Source organism: Clupea harengus, chromosome 5, assembly GCF_900700415.2.
Source record: "Clupea harengus chromosome 5, Ch_v2.0.2, whole genome shotgun sequence".
Taxonomy (NCBI): Eukaryota; Metazoa; Chordata; class Actinopteri; order Clupeiformes; family Clupeidae; genus Clupea; species Clupea harengus.
Window position 1 is genome coordinate 22,965,411 of NC_045156.1, and position 22,958 is coordinate 22,988,368.

The 22,958-nt window shown below is 39.6% G+C and overlaps 2 protein-coding genes across 2 annotated transcripts; one reads left to right on the forward strand and one right to left on the reverse strand.

Annotated features, from left to right (window-relative positions):
- Window positions 1-293: 293 nt before the first annotated feature.
- On the forward strand, window positions 294-9,037 carry csf1a (colony stimulating factor 1a (macrophage)). The gene is made up of 6 exons (XM_031568155.1): window positions 294-508; window positions 3,702-3,815; window positions 4,549-4,611; window positions 5,472-5,642; window positions 7,777-7,963; window positions 8,582-9,037. The coding sequence occupies exons 1-6, from the start codon at window positions 476-478 to the stop codon at window positions 8,854-8,856; spliced, it is 843 nt and encodes a 280-aa protein (XP_031424015.1). The 5' UTR covers window positions 294-475; the 3' UTR covers window positions 8,857-9,037.
- An 11,092-nt stretch (window positions 9,038-20,129) lies between these two features.
- golt1a (golgi transport 1A) lies at window positions 20,130-22,720 on the reverse strand. The gene is made up of 5 exons (XM_012822610.3): window positions 22,628-22,720; window positions 22,208-22,299; window positions 21,595-21,773; window positions 21,109-21,172; window positions 20,130-20,551 (listed from the first exon to the last, which is right to left on the reverse strand). Exons 1-5 carry the CDS (start codon window positions 22,650-22,652, stop codon window positions 20,510-20,512), a joined length of 402 nt encoding a protein of 133 aa, XP_012678064.1. The 5' UTR covers window positions 22,653-22,720; the 3' UTR covers window positions 20,130-20,509.
- Between the last annotated feature and the right edge of the window lie 238 nt (window positions 22,721-22,958).

Below are 22,958 nucleotides of genomic sequence, written 5' to 3' on the forward strand. Positions count from 1 at the left end.
TAACTGTGAAGTTTCAAGTTGTTCAGTGGCAGTACAGTTAACAAATGTATACTATTTCAGTGTCTGATACAAATTGTATAATAGTCTATTAGACATAATGCATTGCAGATCAGTGAGGATGAGAACAGATAAGATCAGATCCTTCATCCTGTCAACATGATAACTGTTGAATGGTGGCCAAAACTAAAAGGTTGAGTCATTCATTTCCTGTAAACCATGAGAGAAGGAGGTCTTTAAAGAGAAACTCTATGCTTAAAGTCTGCTGAGGACAGACATTCAACACACATATGACAACAGATCACATCTGACATATCACTGCAGGACATTTAGTAGTAGCAATCATTTTGATTACAGTTGTATTGCCTTTCTAATGAAATTCCTTGATCCTAACCTGAAAAGGCAAAAAACCTAAGGACTATTTTCCAATGCATCTAAAAGAGGAGTTTGTCATTTTTTGCTTGCATAGATTGTCCAGATGAACACATTCAAGCCAGGCCACAAAGAAAAGGTACGTGCATATAATTCATTTTCTGTTATGATAATTCTATAGATTTGCGATTGATTTATTGCATATGTTACAAATGTATATGATTTTGAATCCAGCAAAGTAGGATGTCTTGACTTGAACTCAGAATGCTAAAAGGTTAAATATGTCGTTTTTGTCAAAATGCCTCTTACAATGATGACCTTGATGAAGAAACAGCATGTCCTAGTATTGCTATAAATCGTATGCATCCTTCTTGCCTTTCCCTTTTTCGGGCATTGAATTGCATTCTTACCTGGAAATGTAATCAGAACCATGCAATACATCCAAAAGACTACTCATCATGGACAGAGTATGAATGACCTTGGGAGATGAGTGACATTGAGAGACTGAGAGTCTCCTCACTGTTCCTTTAGTATTACATCTTTATTGTATGTCTAGAAAACATTGAAAATGTTACAACAAGAATTACAAACTGCACCTTAAATGTTGTAAGTAAATTCATAGCAGTAGTGGTAATTCATTTTAATTTTGAAATATGCTACAGAAGCTTATATATTTCATTAATCTCTTGTTCTGTTTAACCACACTTTTGTGTTATAAATTACCAAATCCTAAATGTTGTAAGTAAATTCATAGCAGTAGTGATAATTAATTTGTATTTTGAAATATGCTACAGAAGCTTATATATTTCATTAATCTCTTGTTCTGTTTAACCACACTTTTGTGTTATAAATTACCAAATCCTTTAGACTAATAGCTTTCCATTTTAAGTCCACAATGTCGCTACTGATTTCCAAACGGTTTATTCTTGCAACCCATTAGGTTCAAGTTGTTCTAAAAAACATCTTACTAACAGGCTGTGCTCATTATTCTGTTAACATTTCTTAGACCTTAGAATGCCTTAGCTGTTTACCCTACTAAAATCTCTTAAATTTAAATAAAACGGCTACAGTAGAACTACAGGGTATGGTTGTGTTATGATGATTTTTATGTTACATGATTCATTCTTGATTAACAATATTTACAGCACACAATCAAGGCTGAGGTCAAAGGAGCACAATTCCACACTCCCACACAATCAAGTGGCTCTATTATAGAATCTAGGTTTAATGAAGTGGTTCCAGAACAGTGGGGCAAGACTCCTTAAAAACCCTGGTCAAATGAAGTATGGCAGTGCTCTTACAGCTTAGTAGCCTGCAACTCACCTATTTGGTGATTCGTTTGTAGCCTACTTAGTACTTATAGTATGGTCAGGGCCTACTGTTTAGACTTTATGTTAGAAGGAATAGCTAGCCTTATTATTAATACAACAGACATGTGCCTAACACAAACCTGACAACAGCTTTGATCAAATAAAATATAAATTTTTAACTGATAAAATATTGAAGTTGAACTGATTGATGAAATTAAATTGAATATGTTTAACCATTAAAATGTAGAAAGAATGTTTAAGAAAAGCTATGCAACAGCTGATAGGCATCTTTTTATTTTTAACTAGTCGATTCTTTTTCTTAGTGTACGTGGACATTTGACTATTTTCAGTGCTCAATGGAAGCCTCTCCTCGATTGAGCCAGTTTAAAGTAGGACTATTTTTTGTTGTCTGTCTTTTAATCATGTTAAGAGTTTGTTAACTCTCATTATCCAATCATTGTAGCCTACAGACCCAAATTCAGTTGAAATCACCTAATATTAGAACATGCAAATGCCACATGCTAGTTTGCCAAGCCTCACATAGAAGGAAAGGCAGTAGCAGGGAACTCGTAGACATATTCACCAAGACATATTCACACCATTCCCTGGGGTCTGGGGACATTCAGTTGGTCTTCAATATCATTAGGGGTGTAGCTACTAAACATCAATTGAAAGCGCCTTGTAGCTTACATCACAGACAACTAATGTGCCACAACATCCTTTCCCACAGGACAGGTCGAAGAGAATTTCTTCTCAGTTCTATTCATGGCTTTGTCCAGACAACTTCTAATAAAACATGTTTGAATGCAGAATCTTCTCGAACCTCTTTGAAAAGAGATCATCGCTGAGTTTAAATTAGAACAATTGGAAATAGACACCTGCATAATTATCGATGACTTATCTAATTACTTTTATCATTAGAACAAACGTTAGCAGACAGTTATCCACTGCTACTTTTTGGCAAGAAAGAAGTGCATACTTTATTCTTAGCTCACCCTAACTTGAGACCTATCTTCTGCCTATCATCAATAGGCTTAGCTTTCATAGTTGGGGTAGATAATAAGCTACCAGAGCACTGTTTAAAATGTCTTTGGAGCTGATTTCATAATCATGTTAAAGTTAATGAAATAATTCAGTTGTAGCTGAACATCACATGTTGTTTCCCAATAAACATATCTGCATACCACAGTATTGATCTTTGATAGCTCATGATCCAAATATCTGTGATAGCAATCTTTTATCAACCTGCCTGTTTCTCATAGTATACTTGATGGCAGTGCTTTCTGAAATCTGGTAGAGATTGTGGGGAAATGTCATGCTATTGTGCATTCAATTCATGTAGATTGGCCTTGTGATTTTCTGATGTTATGAAAAGAGTACAAATATTGTCCGTGCTCTCTCTGATTTTGCAGTTGGTCTCTGTTTACCGGCAACAAACTGTGAAACCCCCTACAAACATTGTAAATCAGTGTAGCTTTACTAAATCTATGTACTGCACCAGTGAGTAGAGACCATACAAGTGAAGCTTGTATTCTGACAGCTGCAAGCTAACAATCTCCTGACCACAGACATACAGCACCTCCTGTTTCAAAAAGTGCAAAACAAGGACAAACGATTTACATGGAGCATCAGTGCCAAATCTTTTCCAAATCTCCTGCAGGACATCTCAAGAAACGTTTATCTATTAGCCGACCTCCTTAAATTAGATGCTAATTTGGATATATGTAGCTTCACAGAATGCAAACTTGCTGAATCTCTGGCTTACCAGTTCAAACAGGTAGCTGCCTGGTTTTGAATATCGGGCTCTGAGAAAGCTATGAGTGTCATAAGTCATCCATATGATGTAATCAAACTGCACTATTTAGACGCAACAAAAATGAAGGGTATTCTTTTAGCACTTCTGCATAGCTATGATGCATGTCACACAAGTAAAGGTTTAAATAGTCTTGCTTGACCTCTGGTAGGTCCTGATTTTAGGACTAATGCCACAGTGTATATGATGTTGTCTCGGTTCATCCACAGGCAAGGCGTCTGACTTTCGTCCTCATCCTCTGCTTTCATCTGGCCAGGGCTCCTCCTCCAGGTCCATGCAAGCACTCAGTGACCCACGACCACCTTCTGACACTCAGAAAACTGGTACATTGATTCAACACATCAAGTGCACAACAGTATGCAGTGACATTGTTTTCGGGCCTAGTAGTGAAGTACTTTAAAAAAAAAAATCTCCACTGTGCTGAATAAGGAACTAATTAAATGAATGCGGGAGGATTAACATGGGCATTTATTGATTGCTATTTCAAATCAGAAATGCCGTAATAGCATGAATTCAATTATGATTTCCTCCTCGAAGAAGTCCAAGTTACGCAACATCCCTCTTTTTTATTATATTGCCTTAGTGGTTAGAAGTTCAATCTGGAATGTTATTTCATTTGTTTCTCTGATGGCAGGTATCATCTAAACTCTTATGTCACAAATATCCAGACCATGTGTGCCCTTATTTTACATGAACCTGTACACAATGGCATCTTCTGCCCTGTTAACCTGGTCCTTTAAGTAGCCTGTCTAAATTGATTTATAAAGCCTCCTGTTTTGTTACTAAATTGATTTATAACGTCGTCTTTTTTTTACTAAACTGATTTATGAAGCCTCCTGGTTTTTTTTTACTAAATAGATTTATAATGTCGTCTTTTTTACTAAATTGATTTATAATGCATTCTTTTTTTTACTCTCCTGCCACATTTTGTCCTCTTATTATTGTTACTATTTTAGATGCAGTTTTAGTTATAGTTTTACTTTAGTTACATTCATTTCTGTGGCAGTATCCGTACTGGCAGTAACCTTCATGAAGTGCTTTGCTGTCTCTTTACAGATTCAAAACCAGTTATTAAATGGCTGTTCAATGAAATATGCCTTCATAGAGCGCCAACATTTGGTAGGTATTTTACTTTACTTTTACTCAAGTAGAAGAATAAAAATGAATCCCCATTATTCGATCCAGAATGCAGTTCTTTTTCAAAGGTATGCAGATAATGTGTCAGGGTTTTGCAGGTGGAGAGTATCATGAGAAGGCAGTAGGAGTAGGAGTCTTCTTGCACAACTCCAGTTTACTCAGAAGAAAGATACATTTGCGCAATACTAAATCACCCGGGTAGTGAAGACATGAATCACATCCAAGGAGAAAGTCAGTGCCTTCTTTGAGATGTAAATAGCCAGTTAGCGAACTGGAGAAATGTTCTTCTTGTTTTGAAAATGGAAGGTCATAGAGAAGGCAGCTGTGAGTGACACGTCCATCAAGCCATTTAGTATACTTTAATACTATACCTCTACTCATGTGCCATACACTCATTTACTAGCCTTTAATACTATACCTCTACTCATGTGCCATACATCCATAGACGATCCTTTAATACTATACCTCTACTCTATGCCATACACTCATTTAGCATACTTTAATACTATACTTGTACTCATGTGGCGTACACACATTTATTAAAACGGACTTAAGTATGCCTCTCCAAGCACTGCAGTATCCTTGCTGATTCTGAGAAAGAAAACACAAATGACACACATGCATAAACACAGGGCTCTACAGAGAGTTTTATGTCACTACAGTGGTGTAAATAATGGAGTGACACTGTACTGTTTCCAAGTACATTGGCGCATGAGGAATACGGTTATCCCTATGCACCATTGCAGAAAAAGCACCAAATAATTTCAGGAAGTGAAAAAGAATTGGTGAAATGTGTCAAGTCTTAAAATGGTAAACATTCTGCTTCCTGTGTCCTATTTCAGAGTGACGTGTGTTACGTCAAAGCGGCAATCCCTCAGATCCTCGATTTAATCAAGACACATTTCAACTATGTCCCAAAGTCGGATAACAATCGCTACGTCACATCCTTGGAAAATGTCATATATAACATCTACACCCACAGATGTATTCCTGAAATCAATGAAGAACAGGAGGTAACATTTCTGTTTCCACACTGCTGTTCATCTTTACGCAATGCAATACAATGCAGTCTTGTGGTATAATTGTATGTGTCCTGAATGGCTGAATGTCTCAGTCAAAGAATCTGGACATGAGTGTTTCTTGATGGGGGAAGAGATCTGCCCATGTGGGGTTCCTCAAAAGAAGCATATTAAAGAGAGTGGTTTGAATGAGTGTTCTATATGCTACTATAAAAGACAGCCATAGGGCTTAGCTATATATGTTATCCATATCAGATAAACATGAACTGTTGCAAGTGGGCCGTTGTCACAGTGCAGAATCTGCACATCAGGTTGGGTTCCATAGTCGGTTTGATGTATAACATTAATTCTTAGAGACAATTTGTTTTCAAATTATAATTAGAAACAGTTCTGAATTTTTACACGGTTTAACTTGCCAAACACATTTAGGAAATACAGAATTAAAGAACAACACAATAATGATGAGCTGGAGCACAAGTTTTATCTTCAGCTTCTTCCCCAATTTCTTTTTAGGGAGGAGGCCAATGTATAATACAATTATGATGATCGCTTTGTTGCTGATTGCTGAAATGTTATCACAAATTCTTTTGATCTGAAGACATAAAGCTAAATGATGTGTGATAGCTGGGAACTGTGAATCCCTTCAAAGTGCAGAAGCATGTTCTCATGTTCTAAGGCTAGTTTCTGAAAGGCAAGAGGTTAATTCAAGCTTCTGGATCTAATGCCAACAATGTGACCTGTATTAACCACAAAGGGTAAAGTCCCGGGAGGCACGCCAGCCTGTTCTCCAGCCCCTGGTGCACATCAAAAGACTGATGAGTCTGTTTAAGACCAGAACAAAGTTGGATTCACAATAAATTAGATTAGCCTACAATTAGATCGAGGTCATGGAATTGGCTGGTGCCATCTTAGTAGACACTGAGTGACACAAGCAGCACAGGCCTCAGACGTCCCCTTGCTCTGATCTGCCTGTTACTTTTCTAATTCATTTTTATCTGAGGAAATGTACGTGTTTCCATATGAATGGGGAGATAATGTAACTAGGAAAGTATGATCAAGGCGACAGCCTTAAATGGTTTCATGGGTAAACATGGGGTTGTACTAGTTCAATCTTTATCTATATCTTCCGAATGTGTTTAAAGCTATCTTTTTTGACATGAGCTGAACAGGCTTGCTGTTCATCAAAGAGTTGAGACCGTGTCTACAAAACAGCATTTACCTAAGAAACAGAAGCGGGCAAAAGATCATTGTAGGCTATATCAACACTCGAAACTGTGTGACAACCGGGGTAAGCGAGATGAAAGATAAGGTTACTATTCATAGTTTCCAGCAAAGGTCATAGAGCTCTGTGCTCTAGATTATTTGCCTTCCAGACTATTGATATAGAATGGTGATGAACCTTTTTGTAACGACCACCTGGCAGCCAATCAAAAAAGAGTATATTTTGTCACTGAGATATAAAGCATGATAAAATACGATCAAAAATAGAATGTCAGCATGGTAAATACTGATGATGTTTGTTTGTGTTGTCGGCTACAATACAATGATAATTATGAAAAATAGTCAGATTACTTCTGAGGAGAACAGGGCACAGGCACTGCAAACAAATACAGGCTAATAAGAATGGGAAACTACAGCGTCTTCACCTCACAGTTAATACAGAGACTATACACCATGTGCCATTGAAACCACAGGTTCAGCCAATGCCAGTGATTAGGTAGGCCAGCAAAGCAGCCTCAAACACTGACTTTTAAAGTAAATCGTGAAAATATATATTTTTAGGGGTTCTAATGGTTTAAGATTATTCCTCAAAGTGTCTTTTAAGAAGCTGTTGAGCACGTGACTCTCTCCAGAGGGTGCCATAGTCAGTTGTATGATATTGAGGATTGCTAGACAAGAAGGTCATGACCAGGCTGTGTTTTAATCTGATCCTTGCTCAGCATTACAGAAACAAGCGCTATATACAAATCCCTCCATAGTCCAGAATGTATTGCAATCTCTCCATGTTCCAGAATATACTACAATGATTAAACAACACTTTCAAGACACTGGTTAAAAAGATGATTTTGCTCATGAAATCCGTGCCATGCATGTGTTGAAGAACCAATAATACCAGTTCTCCCCTTAGGACAATCCAGAGAAATTTACGAAAGACTACAACACGTCACCACAAGAGAGTCTGGAGAAAGTCCACAATGTTCTGACCATGTACATGACCCTGATGATGGAGAGCAGAGAGCTTATAGACTGGGGCTGTGAAGACGAGTATGCCGTGGATCTTCCTGAGTCTCATGACGTTTACCACCATACACAAGGTTCAGCCCATAGCCATAAGATACAAAAATACTTGCTAATTTCTATCTTTGTCTTTGCAGTCTTCATAAAATGAAATCAGGTTGGAATTAAAATACTAACGTGATTTAAGATATCTTCTCTCTCATAACTTATAATTACAGAAGTACATATGCATGCAAGACAAAGTTTTTGACTTACTGTATGTTCTATCCTTGGCAAACAATGCACTGTAGGGTATGAACAACTTCATCTGCAGTAAACATTTGAAGTAAAGTACTTGACCACCACGGTGCAATATAGAGCAAGTGGTTGTTAAATGGAACTATCCTTTGGTGTGTCTGTGTGTGTTAGCCTGTTTATCAGCTAATCAGGTATGAAAAAAGAAAATGTCATCAAATATAAATGTACTTTTGTATGACGGAAAAATATCTCACCATTGTCAAGCTGTTACATCCTGATAATTATTATGTTTCACTGTACTTAATAAAGTCACAATGTAATAATGATCATGCAAGACAATGTTACCAATAACAAATATTTATTTATGTGGATTACTTTCAAAATTTACATAATAAATGTAATATTATCATATTGTCACCCTCATACCAGCACTGCGTGTTTTCACTGTCCTTCCACAGATGAGTGGCTGTCTACTTCAGAAAGCTATGCGCCAACAAGCAAATGGACAAGCCCATCTCCATCAGAGCTAACAACAGAAGCTCCGGAAAGATCCTCTCAGCCACACAGTACTACAATAGCCACAGCATGGTCATCCCAATCAGCTGGCACTGGTGATGACAACACAGACGTTTTAGACTCAAAGGGACAAAAAGGCGGCACTGCTACTGCTAGTGATCCGCTCACTGACCCCACACTTCAGCCAAACAGAGTCCGACCTGTATCTTGGGGATAAATGATTATCATATCATACAGATTGTAATGGATTAAACACTGTTGCTTATTAAAATGAAAATAAAAAAATGATGGGAATTGATAGGAGAGCCTGAAAACCTGAAATTAGACTATTTATTTGTATTCAAAAAATAAACTTTCGGGATAGACATTTCCATGATTAAAACAAATATGTAAGGCAAGATATGTCATTGTCTCTGCTTACTTCCACTGATCAGATAAGCAAAGAGGTAGAGTCCATCTATTTGTGGAAGACTATTATGGAGTAATTCAATGAGGAGGTGTCACTGTCGACATCATTGGTGTAATCGCAGTTCTCTCCTTCACCTTCATCATTAGACAGCTGTGCGGTTTCATCCACGTCTTGGGCTTTCACCACATTCTCATAGTCCTCATTTGTACAGTCAGGCTTCACATTTTCATTGCTGCAGGCCATTTCGGCCACATCTGAGACATTCTCGTAGGCGTCCTTATGTCCTGAAGTATATTCACATGTTTGAAGGCGAGGGTCAAAATGAACAAACTGAAAATGAACAGACAGCATTAAAGTTACACAACTGTATCATTTCAGTCAGGGTAGATCTGTCTCTCTTCTCCAGCTTAGGTTTCAAAACCTCTTTGAACAATATGAAAACACATACCCTCGTAAGAGACAAACACTGGTGTCAGTCAGTAGTAGATGCGACATTTTGGAGAATTTGAGACTCCCTTAGCAGGTGGTGTTTATGAGTTAGAAAGTAGCATCCAGTAACCCAAAGAATCCGGTGTTCAAGCTCTGGAATTTCATTTTAGTGATTAACCCAATTACTGTAAAAAGACCAGGAGGGGCAGAGGAATTTTTCTATGTTGAAAATCTGGAGAAGTTGCCACTTTCCAATTAATAGTAGGCATCACTTCATCCATATTGATGTTACTTGTGGATACTTTATTTCCCAAACTACTATATAGCTGTAGCTCACTTTTACACACATTCCTGCAACACTGGTATCCATAAAGCTTTTTTTAATAGCACAAGCACCGATTTTTGCTTGTTAAAATCAAGGAAATCAAAAGGAGTCAGTGAAAAACAACATGAAATGAAAAGAACCATTTGTTTATTTTCATTTAAAATCCCTTTAGAACAGACATTTCCATGATTGAAACAAATACTGGTATATCTGGGGATATAATGTCATTGTCTCTGCGAACTGCCACAAGAACAAGAATGCAAATATGTAAATACCTTTGTGTCTCTTCCGTGTTTGACAAGTGGCAATATTGTGAGTTAAAAAACCCCACCCTAGTCCCTTGTGGACTCTCAACACGACCCTAAAATGCCATCGCAGAGCAAGAATGAGCGTCTGTGTCACGGACCTCAGGAAACACCAGGATGTAGAACAAGTAATAGTTTATTTGGGGAAACCAAAGCCGAGGGAACAGGGAGATAACTGGCATTAAACACGGTAGACTGGATACTAAAACACAAGAGATCCAAACACAAATGATAAAGTCCAAAAAACAGGGAAAGCACAGAAGATATCTATTAACGAAGGCAAGATAACGAAACCTGGGAGTCGTGGAATTTGAGGCTTTGGTGAAGTGGAATTCACCAATCGGGATCAAGGGGACAAAGCGACCTGGGAGCTGCGGAACTGGAGTCCTGGGTGATGTGGAAATCGCCCGTCCGAAGTCGGAGGGAACAGAGTGACCTGGGAGTCGCGGAATAGTGGAGAAACTGGTCGGGCGCTGTAGTCATCGGAATTGTGTCCGTAGTTTGACGAGGTCGACAGGGAAGTGAGGATTGTATATAGTTTGTGAAACAGGTGTAGGTGATTGTGTAATCAGGTGAATGTGAGTGATGCAGGTGCAGGCTATTGGGAAGGTGACTGAAGTGCAGCTGGGAGAGTGAAACGGCACACTTAAGGCTGAATTATAGTTCTGCGACTGCGGCTGGCCACGCAGTTGCATCGAGGGACTCGTTTTGGTTTATGGTTCTGCAAGGGTTGTGCGTGTTGCCAGAACAGTAGGTGGAGCAGCGGTTTTGTTTTCGAAGACGACCTTAGAGAAGCCCACTATCCCATGACATCTGTGGGCCTGGAAGGTGTTGATTGTTTATTAACCCGGTCTTTTTCTCCACACACAGTTACTGAACGATGGCAACCTTGAGTCGAAGTCAGTTGGTGGAGCTGGAGCTGTTGACCATTGAACAGCAACTGATAATATTGCGAAGGAGGAGCTGAGAAGAACAACCACAAAAGAGGAGACGAAAGTGGCATGTACGTCCACTGAATCAATCGAGGTGGAGGACGGGCGAATATGCATGTCTTGTTCGACCTCTGAGGGATATGGACGAAGAAATGCACTTCCAGAATTTTCGAATGTCGGCTGACAGATTTGATGACTTTCTTTGCATACAGCATCGTGGCACACACAGCATGCCAATTGATGTCGCCCAGAGACTGGCTGTGACGTTATGAGTTTTAGCCTCTGGTGGAAGCCAACAGGCTGTAGCGGCGAGCTACAAACTGGTGTCCTGCACTGTGTCACTGCGGCATTGTGTCCGAGGTCTGCAAGGCGTTGTGGAAAGCTAGGTTACCTGCCCTGTCCTTCAACCAGCCAGTGGACAGCGATAGCAGCAGATTTTTGGCGACTCTGGAACTTCCCAAACTGTGTTGGAAGCCTCGACAGGAAGCACGTTACCATCAAGGCACCACCTCATGCCGGGAGTGACTACTTCAATTATAAAGGTAGTCACTCCATTGTCCTGATGGCAACTTGCGATGCCAGGTATCGCTTCACTATGGCGGACGGCGGGGGATATGGACGGGAGAGAGACGGCAGCATTTTAAAGGAGACTCAGGAGGATCGGTACAGCCCGGTGAGTGGCGCAGAGTGGTGGCTGGCGACTCCAATCTATCACAGACACCACAGATCTCAAGGAGCCGTTCCACCAGAGCTGCTATGGGTGTGATGAATGAATTTACGCAATTCTTTCTGACACCAGAGGGAGCGGTTCCATAGCAGAACGACATAGTGTCCCGTGACCCTCCTGGCTCTGGAGAGTCTGTAATTGAAAATTTGCTTCTCCCTGCTCATTTTTGCCTGATCACATCATGATGGAAGTCAAAGCATTACAAATAACACTCGAATTGGCTCAAGATGCTGTCAATAAACTCATCGTCAAACAGACACACACAGACACACACACACACACACACAGGGAAGATGAAAGAGCCCTTATGAGCAGGGTTGTAATTTAGCTTGCTGCATGTTGTGCATGGCACAGTTTCCATGCTCATAGTCTTATGCACAAATGCATATTACCAACAAGTAATTTGTTTCATTATTAGACTATCAGATGCAACAGTGCTGCTTTTTTTCTTGCATACTCAGTGACAGTTGAGATAACTTTTGTTTACATCGTGTTGAATTGCATTAAATGTTGCATTTGCTGTTTTATATTACACAACCACAACTTACCAATGAAGCAGAACTTCCTGAGGTGGTGGAGGTATTACCATCAGTAATGACAGGAGTAGACACATCTCTACCTATGGGGGGTTAAAATAACAAAGATTAGAGGACACCTGCTTGAGTGAATAGGACGATTCTTTCCTTACAAATGACTGAAAATCAGTAAACTTCCAGAAATGATTCTCAGTAGGATGGTTGGACTTGTTGAACTACTTTACCCTGGCTTGTGTCATGATGCTGGTTCCTTCTACGTGCGACATAGAATCTACTCTCTGTAGTGTGTCCCACCAAATCTGAAAAGGCAATTTTATTAACAGCATATAATGCTAATTATAATTATAAAATATACCCACCGCACAGAGACATATGCCCCAGCTCTGAACAAGAGTAAAGCTATAGTGGTCCGATGAAACAGTAGCTACTCCTAAATTTCCCTAGGGATAAATAAAGTATCCATCTATCTATCTATCTATCTATCTAGCTAGCTAGTTAACTTTGAGCATAACTACCACCCAATCCAAACACTCAAAAAGCTTTTTTAAATTTGTTTGAATCTGACCCTAAACCTATAGACACACTACACAGCTATTTCTATACCTCACCGTCAACCAGTGGTTTATAAACTCTTCCATTAAAATAAGCCTAGCACTGAAGAACCTAAAGAAGTCCTATGATTATTTTTTCACTCCCCTTTCTGATTTTTGGTCATTGTTTGCACGTTCATTTGCAATTGCAGCACTTAGACTACACAATACAGTATGTACGCAAGGCATTCCTATGCGTTGATCAATGTCTACCATTTAGAATTCTGTGTAAAAAGTAATATTAGCAATTTCCAAAGTGGATAATAATGGGATAGAAAACGTTCTCACCTTTGCAAAGCTTCACTATAATCAAGAGAAGAGCAACGCACAAAAGAAACAAAGAAACAACTACAACAGCATACGGTATATCCATGTTCTGGGGAAAAAAGACTGTGGGTGCTCCTCCTGAGTTTGCTGTCGTCACGTTGTCAAATATTAGAAACCTGTCTCTGCCTTCCTATGACCTCTGGGGGCAGTAAAGAAAGAGACAGTGTGAAAAGGCTTAAAAATAGGTTACAAAAATACTGATTCTTATTTTATCTTACTAGTATACGTGTGCATTGTATACAGTGCATATGTGCTTCTAAACTCTTCTAAATATTACTTGGAGTTCCTATGTAATTCATGAAAACCTGAACATCATAGGGGGCCTTGGAAGTACCTATGTCATTTTACACAGGCAGGACTCAAAAGTATGGAAACAGTGCCTAGTGTTGAGCTCTGAACTGATCAAATGAGATTATTCAAGGTTATTCAAAGATCTGAGCAAAATAGTACAACCTTTTGTATCTCAAGAAGTGTGATCTGGCTGCAATGACCATATTCAATAACTTTAGACAATATTGATTGCGTAAGTCTTACCTCCTGGTGCCAAGATGGAAATTAACCTTATTAGTATGCTAAAATGTGTTACAGTTGCCTGTCAACTGTCAGTCAACTAGAATGATTTCCTTGGGCCTGACTCATAATAAAGCTGATGAAGTAACATTTAGGGGCAGGAAATGTTGTCTCACCTCCCTCAGATTGCAGATAAGTAACTTCCTGTAATGGAAACATCTATGGTTTTGCATAGATACAATCAAAGAGGAGAAGAAACCACTGCATGCTTATGTCATAACTATATTCAGTGGTGTTCTATCTTGTATGGTGCCTTGGGCGAAGACCCCCCCCCCTCAAAAACTCTGTTTCGACTGGTTTTATATCATTTTTAACGATTTTGCACAAACCAGGAAAAAAATATATGCAACAATATGTCTGTGAAACTAAATATTTTCAGTATTATGAATTCATTGTGGTTTTGTGTATTTAGTAGCATTTGTGACAGATTTCCAATGGGGAGACCTGAGGTCAACCTACCCCCCTGCCCCTGCCCATCTTGTACTTCTAAGTAGGACACCTTCCCAGGCCTGCCTAGCTCACAAACTAGAATCAGGGCATCCACTCCGACAAGGTAAATTGATCTACACGGTAAGATGATATTATTGACGTAAGGTATAAACAAGCGATAGAGAAACACAAATGTCACCCTTCCGAATTTGTTTGTGCAGGCACCCCGTGCTGTGCCTGGCAAGATGCCGCCCTGGGAGGCTGCCCATGTCGCCCATACTGTCTGCATTGGACTGCATTGGACATAAAAATTGGGCCCCATAAAAAAAACTAGTGCAAACACAGACACTATAACTTTCTAATGTATCGTACAAATTTATTTGTAAATTTATTTAACAACAAGCAAAAATGAGAGCACCCAATACAATGTTATCCAAACTACAGAGGACCTACTGTACAAACACTTACAAATGACCTACTGTACAAACACTGACAGAAGTGTGTAACTTGATATACTGTGTAGCTCTTATTTCAGTTCAAAAACTTTTTTTTCAAGTAATGGGACATTTGAGCTACACAGAAATCTTGTCATTTTGTATGGATGCTCCACTTCAGTGTCTTCATTTTCCATAGCGTAGGCCAAATGAGTTCAGATTGTACGAGGACAAATTGCGTCTTTTCTTAATTTTTGGAATGGCCACCTCCTTAGAGAGCCACCATAACCTCCTGAGCAGCTCCATCCTCTCTGGTATGTCATTATCCATTTCCACAGGGAGGCGGGGAGAGAATATGGATGAAGGTACCGCCGCTCGAGTTGCTGGGGTGTCTTGCAGTATTCTCAGCATATCCTCCTCTTCAGCTGTGTGATATCGGGAGTAAGTATCATGAACAAAACATCCTTGGGGTAAACCCTCCTTTAGCATACTACACACCAGAAACTGGCACAGAGAATTCTGTTGGATGCCTCCTTTGGGGATTTGGGTCTGCGTTCATTTGAAGTGAGATTCCCATTTTATAGGTTTTATGTTTCACCCTTAGCTAGTCATTATAGGTTAGTCAAGATTTACATCATATTGTCTTTTATGACAGAAAGAAGAAAAAACCCTGTTTCTGTTTGGCCTGCTGGAGACCCGATATTTGACCTTAACATGACACGTCTATCTCATCTGCCGCTAACAGTCATGATAGGGTGTGTTCTTGGAGTGGTTTGATTAGATTCATGACAGAGGGATCAAGTGAAGTGTCACCAGTGTTTACTTCTATAAGCCAAATGAGTAATGAATGAGTGAATCACACAAGTACCATTTGTGTAGAGGGGACTTCCGAGATCCTCTACTGGAAAAGACTGTCCAAAGCAGGTAGCAAACATCAACATCAGGATAATGTACAACATCGTGTGGCTGTGGACGCTCAAGTTACCTGAAAAATCAAACACACACATGCATACGCACACACACACACACACACACACACACACACACACACACACACACACACACACACAGTGACAACTCCATGATGAATTCAGCAAATAGAATAACAGTGGAGGTCAATGGAGACAGACATAGAGACAGACAGACACACACACACACACTACATCAAAAAGGTCATCAAAAGAACTCTCGCATTAAGCGTAGCAGACCAGAGACCACCTGCATGTTTTCTGCTCTTCAGTGTAAATGATGTCTGTGACCAAATGATTTTGGTTCTGATGGCAGTGAAAGGTACTTTTCCTTGACAGATCTCATTTATTTTTGTAACATTAGCCTATTTGCCTATTTGCTCATCTTATCTGAGTCCTATATTTTACACTGTTTTATTTGTTTATTTATTAATTTGTATTCATGGCATTCTATGACTGATATACGTATCTAAGCAGATCTAACATCTGCTGCTCTGACATCTGCCCCATGGAAATATTATGTGGTTTTATACCTATCTGCTCATCTGCTATCCCTGGGCTGCCTTTATCTGCTGCACCATCATCTCAATGCCACATTGAAAAACATACATTAGTTTCACAATCAGTTTTCCTTTTTATAGTGCAGAAGAAAAGTCTAAGCCTAGGAATTGTTTTTAATAAATAAATGAAGTATTAATGTGGAATGAATTCATTCTTTAAAGAAATGTAATTCAATTAGCTTGTTATTTATTTGTTCATTCACTAAAGTATTTTCTTATTTACACATTACTTCATTGAAATTATATAATAACCCTCTACTAACACCGCACAGATTGACCACTGGGTGTGCCTCACTAACTCTGAGAGTTACTGAGATTCAGAAGAATTTAAATGTCTAAACTTTGATTTACCATAACCAGGTATTTTAACAAGAAACTAGCACAAAAGCAAATTATCTGTTCAACATTTGAGGGACATGGCATATCCACATTACTGCCCTACACTAATGATCTACATATAGTGAAAATAACAAGTACAATGGTAAAAGCCACCAACTTGTCAGTTGTAATTGGCTTTAAGGATCAAACCCATCCCTGCAGCATCCCTGTAGTCCCTGCAGCATCCCTGTACTTTTTGTTGTTCCCAGTATCATTTTATCAGCTCATGTCAAAGACAGTCATATTGTCTTACCTTGATTCCTGATGGGGTGGGTCATGTATGGTTGCAAATCCCTTCGTACTGTCACTCCCTTCTGTGAGGTGATGGGTCTTAAATATGAACGTTGCCTGCGTCATCATCACCACAGTGGGTGGGTGGACACAGGTGGGCCAATGTGACATTTGTCCCTGCCATCCCGCCTCCGCCCATTGCTCTCCTTTCTCTGTGTTCTTTGGGTTTCCGGCTGGTGATTGCGGACATTCCTTCCATAGAATTATTGAATAGGCTCCAGTATTCACGTTTAGCTCCTGGGGCCCACCACAATAATTGTTAATTGGATTCTATTTTTAGGATAGGTCTTTTTTATTTACAAATTGCGGGGAGGTCAAGTCGTATCTGTATGGTCTTTGGAGGCAAAAAATGAAAGGCAAAAATTGTAGTTGCCTCAGACAGATTTGGCTTGCAATGTGTACTACTTGAATATTTCATGATTTTGATGGTTTTCTGGGTGATCAATCATATGTTTTGGGACTTTATAAAGAGAGCAAACCGTGCACTGAAAATAGTATTACGCCTACACTGGGTCTGTAGGTGATCTCAGAACATGAAATGCAAAGAAAATATATCTGTAACAGGTGAATACAAATGAAGCAGAATACACTTGATACAAATCAATGTTAAAACCAGTGAAGTATTGGAGTGATGGCACTCGCAGTAGGCCTACGAATGTTATTAACTGCCAGGTGTCGCGATAGAGGTGGGTGTCAAATGCTTCAAAGTGCCAAACCACTTTTGCTATGAAAGTGCCTTCAAAAGCTTTGCTCAGCACATGCCTAGCTGTAGGCCCTCAAGCTGTTTCTTTTAGTAAGTTCTGGAGCCAGAGGGGTGTCTGGGGTGGCACTGGACACCCCTGATATCTGATTGGCCACCCCGGGTGCCACCCTAAAATGTAATCACTGGCAATTTGATGCTGATTGACATCTCGTTTCACCTCTTGTTGAAAGAAGCATTTGTTTTGACATCTTGTGGCGCCTTTTTTTTTAATTGAGGAGAATATCTCCACAGCTTGCAAGTCACGCAAGCAACTGACACCATAGGCAAGTCTCGCCACTCGGCAGCCATCTTGACAACACCTCTGGGCAGCATTTCCAGACAAACAAAACAGACTTCTATCTAGGGTAAGGGTGGAAATAGAATGTTCAGGTCAGGTGAAATGTCAGTTATGCTGTTTCCAACAATGTGATTGGCTCGTTATAATACAGGAAAGGACTTACAGTTACACATCTGCCATATTTGGCATTACAGGTTCCCCCCTCTGATTCTTTATTCTTTTTCCCGTCAGTGATTTGTCTCCTCCCGCATAACGTCTCTACTGATAGAACTATGGCAGACCAGCAGTGAAAGTGACATTTTGAAGCTTTTGAAACAGTGACACTTTCATAGCAAAACAGCATGGATCAGGTACAAACCACAGCCCCTGCATCACCACCGCACCCCACAGAGTCAGAGTGGTCAAATTTCACAAGGACCACCACCAGATCAGAGTGTGTGTGTGTGTGTGTGTGTGTGTGTGTGTGTGTGTGTGTGTGTGTGTGTGTGTGTGTGAAAGAAATTGCATTCCGAGATAGAGACAGTGGCTTTTCATAGTGCATTTAAGAAGTATCGTGAAGTAACTAATGGAATTATCACTTCTACCTCGAATCAGCAGCCAGAGGATTCATTCATGCTCCTTAGATGCCAGGCAGGTTAGGGTCATGGCCTATGGACCCCCTGAAGTATCCTTGGCCACCCTATATATAAAACTCTAGTTTAGTAGCATTAATGGTAAAGAGGTTGAGACCTATATGAAACACGTTTATAGTTGAATGGTATCTCACTCATTATTACCATGTTACCATGTAGTTTGATCAACCCACAACTACCAGAGAAGATGGAGGAAGATAGAGAAAGTTCAACATGCCCGGGATATGTTGTGCTGTTGGCTGTAACAACAATCGCCAAAGAAACCCCGATCTACAATTGTATTCTATCCCAAAGGATTTAGATCGGCGGAATAAATGGTTGGCTTCAATTAGAAGGGACCATATATACGTATATAGTATAAAGTATAGATTTGACAATTGTATAGGACATGTAACAGCAGAAGGCTTAAAAGTGCCTACATATGATACAGATGATAAGCGAAAGGTTGGAAAATTTGGAAAGGAAATCCATTCTCATGTGACTCATTTATCGTACAATGCTGCATTTGGAATAGAACATATTAATATAAACTAATAGAATGCTGCATTTGAAATAGAACATCATTGTCGAATCGGGCACAAATATGTCAGCAGGCTTTTTGGAAGTGACGTCTTTGGTACCCATGAATAAAGCTGAAGTGGATGACTGTACTGACTTCAAACAGGCTGCGACCCACCCCAGGGTGCCTTTGCTCTGAGCACCCTGATGTTCATGCCACAGTCAGTGATCACCATGGAGTATCATGGGAGTGACCTGCTTTATCCAATCATAGTAGCTCACCTCATCGCACACCATATATTATTAATTCAAGATCACTAGATGCAGAAAAAGTCCAGTACATGACAAAAGTCTAAAGGGGGACATGAATTTATGAGCTGAGAGCAATAGGCGGAGGAGGCAGGCTAGAAGTCATGCATCGAGTGTGTCTGAAAAGTTAGCCAGCTAGGCACCTCTTCTGGAACAACCAGAGTGGACTTGATAAAAGGCCTTAGAATCTGGCCTTTAGAGGGATTTTTGTCATACTGGGTCAGTTTGTCATTACATATAAAATACACTCCAGAATGTAAACCATTTCCTCATGTCAAAGTTGAAATCGAATTGCCACCAAGTTTGTAATTTTACATTTGTGCGCCCAAACTAGACTTTATCTTTGTTATTTGGACCCAAAAGATCTAGTGGTGTTACCAAGATCAGCCCATACTGTAGCTGCTAAAAATGATTGTGAATAAAAGTGTTTATGTTAATGTTAAACAAAAATGCTTGGACCTCATGTCAGCCAACATAGCCAAACTAAATAAGTAAATACAATTTTTAAATATCTGTCTACAGTAACCTCATCACTTGATACTTGGTCATAGATTACATAATTTTGGAACTAGCTACTGGCCCTGACAGACACCATTCATTCGTATTCATTCGGTTGCAATCTGCAACCTCACTGCTAGATGCCACTAAATCCCACATGCTGCACCTTTAAGCTGTAATACAAATTTAGAAGTAAAATGCTTAGCATCTAGCAGAGCATTAGCTATGATATTTACCAATGCAGTGAAGGATACAAGGTTACTAAGAGCTATTTGGTTCTAAGATCAGACAATAACAGAAATATTTGAATTTGCACCAGTCCCATTTTTATTTATTTGTATTTGTATTTAGTATTTAACAATAATGCGTATGCAGTTGTACACTATACAGTATATTTCACAAATCCAGCAGCTACTTTGTTTTTTATCTACAATACTTTCACCACCTTACTTAACAATAATTTAGCTGCATGTGAAGACAAACTGGATGAATTCTTTTTTTTTCTTCAAAATAATCATAAATAAAACTTTACCATCATCATAAATACATAATATGTAAAAATTCATACACAAAATGTGTATGAAATGTCCATGTCAGTGTTTTTTTCCACACTGAGTAAACACTTGCAGCATTCTCAGGTTCTCAGGTAACATGACTGCATTTGCTCCTTCTCTTCTGTGCTTTCAAACCATAGATGGACTGCCTCCAGATAAACTGCTGAGGAACTATGGAAATATGGAAATAAATACCAAATCTGTTAAAGGATTAAATTGCTTGACAATTCAATCAGAATTGCGACTCACAGTGACACAGTGATTTGACAGTTTGACAGTCTCTATGTGACAGTGTTCAGTTGCTCAAGGCTTGCTGGAGGAACAGAAACATTAGGCTAATTTAATACATTATTTCCCCCTTAATGAGTAGATCAGTATTCATAAAAAACAATATAAGAGACAGTTGATTGTAATACAGCCTGTAGGTTATCTAAGTCAGAGTGTAATGAACCTATGGCATGTTCAATTGAAATAAGCAGACCCTATCTTACATGTCTACAAAAACTGAAGTGGGTTACAACTACCTCTGATAAGACCATTTCTGACTAGAACCCACTGATTACAATTCTGAAACATGGCCATAGAAATGCAGTGGTTGATTGCTTTGGAGTGTGGGTGTATTTACTGCAGAGGTAATAGGACCTAATGATTACATCTTCATCCACTATCTCTTCTGTTACACACACACCACACTAGAGCATTAGTGCCAAAGCGGTCAGTTCCCTTACCGAGCTGAGATAAGGGATATTTACCAGCGATCCCAAAAATCCAAACACCATAGGGAAGAATGACCTGGGAACATTAGAAATTCATTTTAGTTTTGTAAAACAAAAAAAAGAAAGCCCTATGTAGTCTTAGATACTATGTCCTAAATATTTGTACCATTGCTAGCTAACTTGTGTACCTCCATTGTCCATTAAAACTGTGTTCAGCTACCTGTGAAACACATTAATCAATAGAGAGGATGGGGAAATGGCAACACTAGACAAACATCCTAGGATTCACACAGACTTGCCTTGAGGTAATGGATATAGAAAACATGATTTGCTACAAACCACAGTGCCCCTTTTAATGCATACCATGAACATGGTTAGTGCCTTTGTCTTTTATCAGGTATTTAGGTACAGGCTATGGCACAGGCCTGGTCCAGCACATCATCGTAGGGCTTTTGGCCACTTGAAATGAGTTCTACGTCCATGCCTGTACCCACTTACTTGAACAGCAATACGAAACCATAACTCTCCACTGCCATCCCAATGATTGGCCATCGCATGAGCACCAGCACCACACCACCCAGGAAGAAGGTAGATGCCTTTAGCTTGTGCCTCTGGAAAAAGAAGTGCGCTGTCCTTCTCAGGCCAATGATGAAGGCCAAGCCAGCCAGAAACAGCACCTGTAGATGACCAGAGAGTTATTCACATACAATGTGTGGAGAGGCTTGTCTTCATTTTTGTTTCTATCCATGTTTGATCCATATTAATTATGCTTGAGAGGTGGAGCCCGCAAATCTGGTGAAAGAATGTTGCTGTCTGAGCTCAACAGCCAATGAAATTGCACCCCTCCCTTTACATGCTCCTGAAGCAACGTGTTGATTGGCTGGAATTGTTCTGAGCACACACACACTGAACAGACAGTTGGGAACAATTCACTTAATTTGACTGACAGTGATTTGGATTAGAATCAGGGACTCCACCTTTAAGTATGCCAACAGAAAGACCCTATAACTGCTTTTATAAGTAATGTTGAGCAATTACATTCGAAGTAAATTATATCTTCTAATAATCTCTAGAGATCATGTTACACTTTCTGATAAGAAGACTGACTCACATTTCCAAATGCCAGCAGGACCGAGTCAAAGTACAGTAGCACACCAAAGAGCAGAAAGAACATCCCGAAGCCTGTCAAGCCCACTCCGATCTCTTTGGGAGAGTCAAGTCAGAAAAGCCAATCGTTAGACAAGCTGTAAAAACTATTCTGGTGGATCTGCTTGAGTAAGGAGTGTGCAAAGTGAGCATATTTAATCTTACATTGTATGACAAATTGATTTTTAATGAATAAATATGTCATTAATATATGTGTTTTCCGACAGCTCAACTGGTAAGAGAAAGCTGCTCAGAACACTGCAGTGTGTTTATTTTGCAGAGCACACACTGTAATGAATACACCATGCCAGTACTGTAAGTCACTTTACATAGAAGAGGGGTTGCGGTTAATCCAAAAAAAGAAAGGAAAGAAGAAGGAACTCACTCTGAAACTCTGTGATTGCCAACATGGTGTTTTCTACAGCTTCATCCGGCGTAGTTCTGTCTTTCTCTCCAGGCAGTGTGTGATGTGTCACCCTTTCAGCATTGACCTTTGAACTGTCCAATCACAGTTGCCGGTGAACATTAACTAAATGAGAAGCCTATGCATACAATGCTTTTCTGCTCCTTGACAGCTCTGACAAATTACAGATTGGCTACATGTCATCAGCTGTATTAGGCTAAAGTGCATCACATGTAAAAGGAAGATGAGTCATTTGTAGTTAAAAACATATGTGCCGGTTATGTAAAACGATGGATGTCATAACAGCGGGTGA